The sequence below is a fragment of the Aureococcus anophagefferens genome, assembly GCF_000186865.1.
Source record: "Aureococcus anophagefferens unplaced genomic scaffold AURANscaffold_852, whole genome shotgun sequence".
Classification (NCBI taxonomy): Eukaryota; class Pelagophyceae; order Pelagomonadales; family Pelagomonadaceae; genus Aureococcus; species Aureococcus anophagefferens.
The window spans coordinates 1-1633 of NW_008706122.1; the positions used below are offsets into that span (position 1 = coordinate 1).

The 1633-nt window shown below is 50.4% G+C and overlaps 1 protein-coding gene across 1 annotated transcript in view; it reads left to right on the forward strand.

Annotated features, from left to right (window-relative positions):
• Positions 1-384: 384 nt before the first annotated feature.
• The window catches only part of AURANDRAFT_69065 (hypothetical protein), a gene marked incomplete at both ends in the record, with an annotated part of 3761 nt that continues 2512 nt past the window's right edge, over positions 385-1633 (forward strand). Inside the window, one exon of the mRNA XM_009044813.1 lies at positions 385-1625. Coding sequence (XP_009043061.1) covers positions 385-1625 — 1241 coding nt within the window. The remainder of the gene's footprint in view (positions 1626-1633) is intronic.

Below are 1633 nucleotides of genomic sequence, written 5' to 3' on the forward strand. Positions count from 1 at the left end.
CTGCAGCCAGACGGTATCTTAAACACACGACACATGCCCAGAAGGAAGACCAGCAAAGGCTTCGGTCAAAGCACATACAATGCAAACTGAGTATGCTCAGGAGCCTTTGAATATGAGCGTGATAGACTTGCCTGACATCTGCAAGGATGTGCGTCCCAGACCAGACAGAAACCGTGAGGACCCCAAATACGTGCCATGGTCGCCCGCGTTTAAGAATGCTCGCGCGGGACTGAGACCGGGAAACCGGATGATGACCAGAGGGACCCCTTCATCAGAGAGGAGGATTCCGTATGAATTCGTGTTGATCACTCATGACTGGCCTCACCAGTACGATATCAACCTTCAGGATAATATAGATCGGCCAGCGATTGTGTTCGACCCTAGGCGAAGGGTGTTCGAGCGCTATAGCCTGGAAGAGATAGAGCAAAAGTTCCTGCCGTACGATCACAGCACAGCAGGGGAATTTATATATGAAGTTAACCCATCAGAAGGAACCGACATCTCCCCAGAAGGATGCCTAATTCCGCCGAACACTAAGGGAATATCTACAAGTAGTGCATGGCGAGAGCAGGTAGACCACCTACTGTTGGATAAGATAATGAATAATCGTAAACTGATGGCAAAACTAGGAGGCATGAGTCTCCCTGAGGATGGTGGCGCGGCCAATGATGGCGCGCCAGAAGGAGTATCCTTCCTGATGGGTATCAGTCATATGACTGGAGTACCCTTCTCCATCATGCACGACCCCACCATAGCTGACTTGTGGATGGTGTTGAGAGACATGTTCTTGACAATAAACCAGGGGCGTGTTAAAGGCAACAAGCTTACCAATATTAAAATTTCGATCGCCTCTAGAGATGGGAAAACCCGCTCTAGCGCAAAGGACTTAGGAACCGCTGTCATGACTTCAGGAGGGCCCAACGTGGACAGCCACGTACTGGTCTCAGAGCCTGAGAGGCGAATCGACACGTGGGGCCGGTTATGCGAAATCAATAGGCGAACCGGGATTACGCATGAACTAGGAGCAGGGGTTCGATGGACCATAACCTTCTATTCAGATTTCAGGAACAGGTTCAGTCAAAACACAGCAGTTCAGTTGATGGACTCCGTCACTGACGGAACCTTGTGGAGTGCTGACCAGCATCCACAGAAAGATACTGAGGCTGAGGGAGCAGCTGCGAACTCAACCGAAACAACCGCGGAGGCCGAAGTTTGGCCACCGTGGAAAAACGCCGACAGGGATGAGCGAGGGCTACCGTTGCCTGACCAACCCAAAGACTTAGGCGTCGACGATCAGTGGCGAGTAAAACCTGCTACGGATCAAGAATTAATTGACACCATGAAAAGGATTGGTGTGACAGATAACCCAGTGCTCGGGGACTCCATGAAGCAGCACTTCAAAGAGATGATAGCGTACTGTTGGGGTATGTTTGATAAAACCCTTAGACCGGTAGACTCAGACCCGGTTGGGATTCAGTTCTTAGACCCCCGACAGCAGCCTATTAAACTACAGCCATACAGACTCAATGCCCCTAAACTAGCCTTCTTGAAAGACACAATTCAGGAATGGATACGAGATGGAAGATCCAGCGTCGAGGGCGGTGGCTGTCTGATTGTTGGTTACTGTATATNT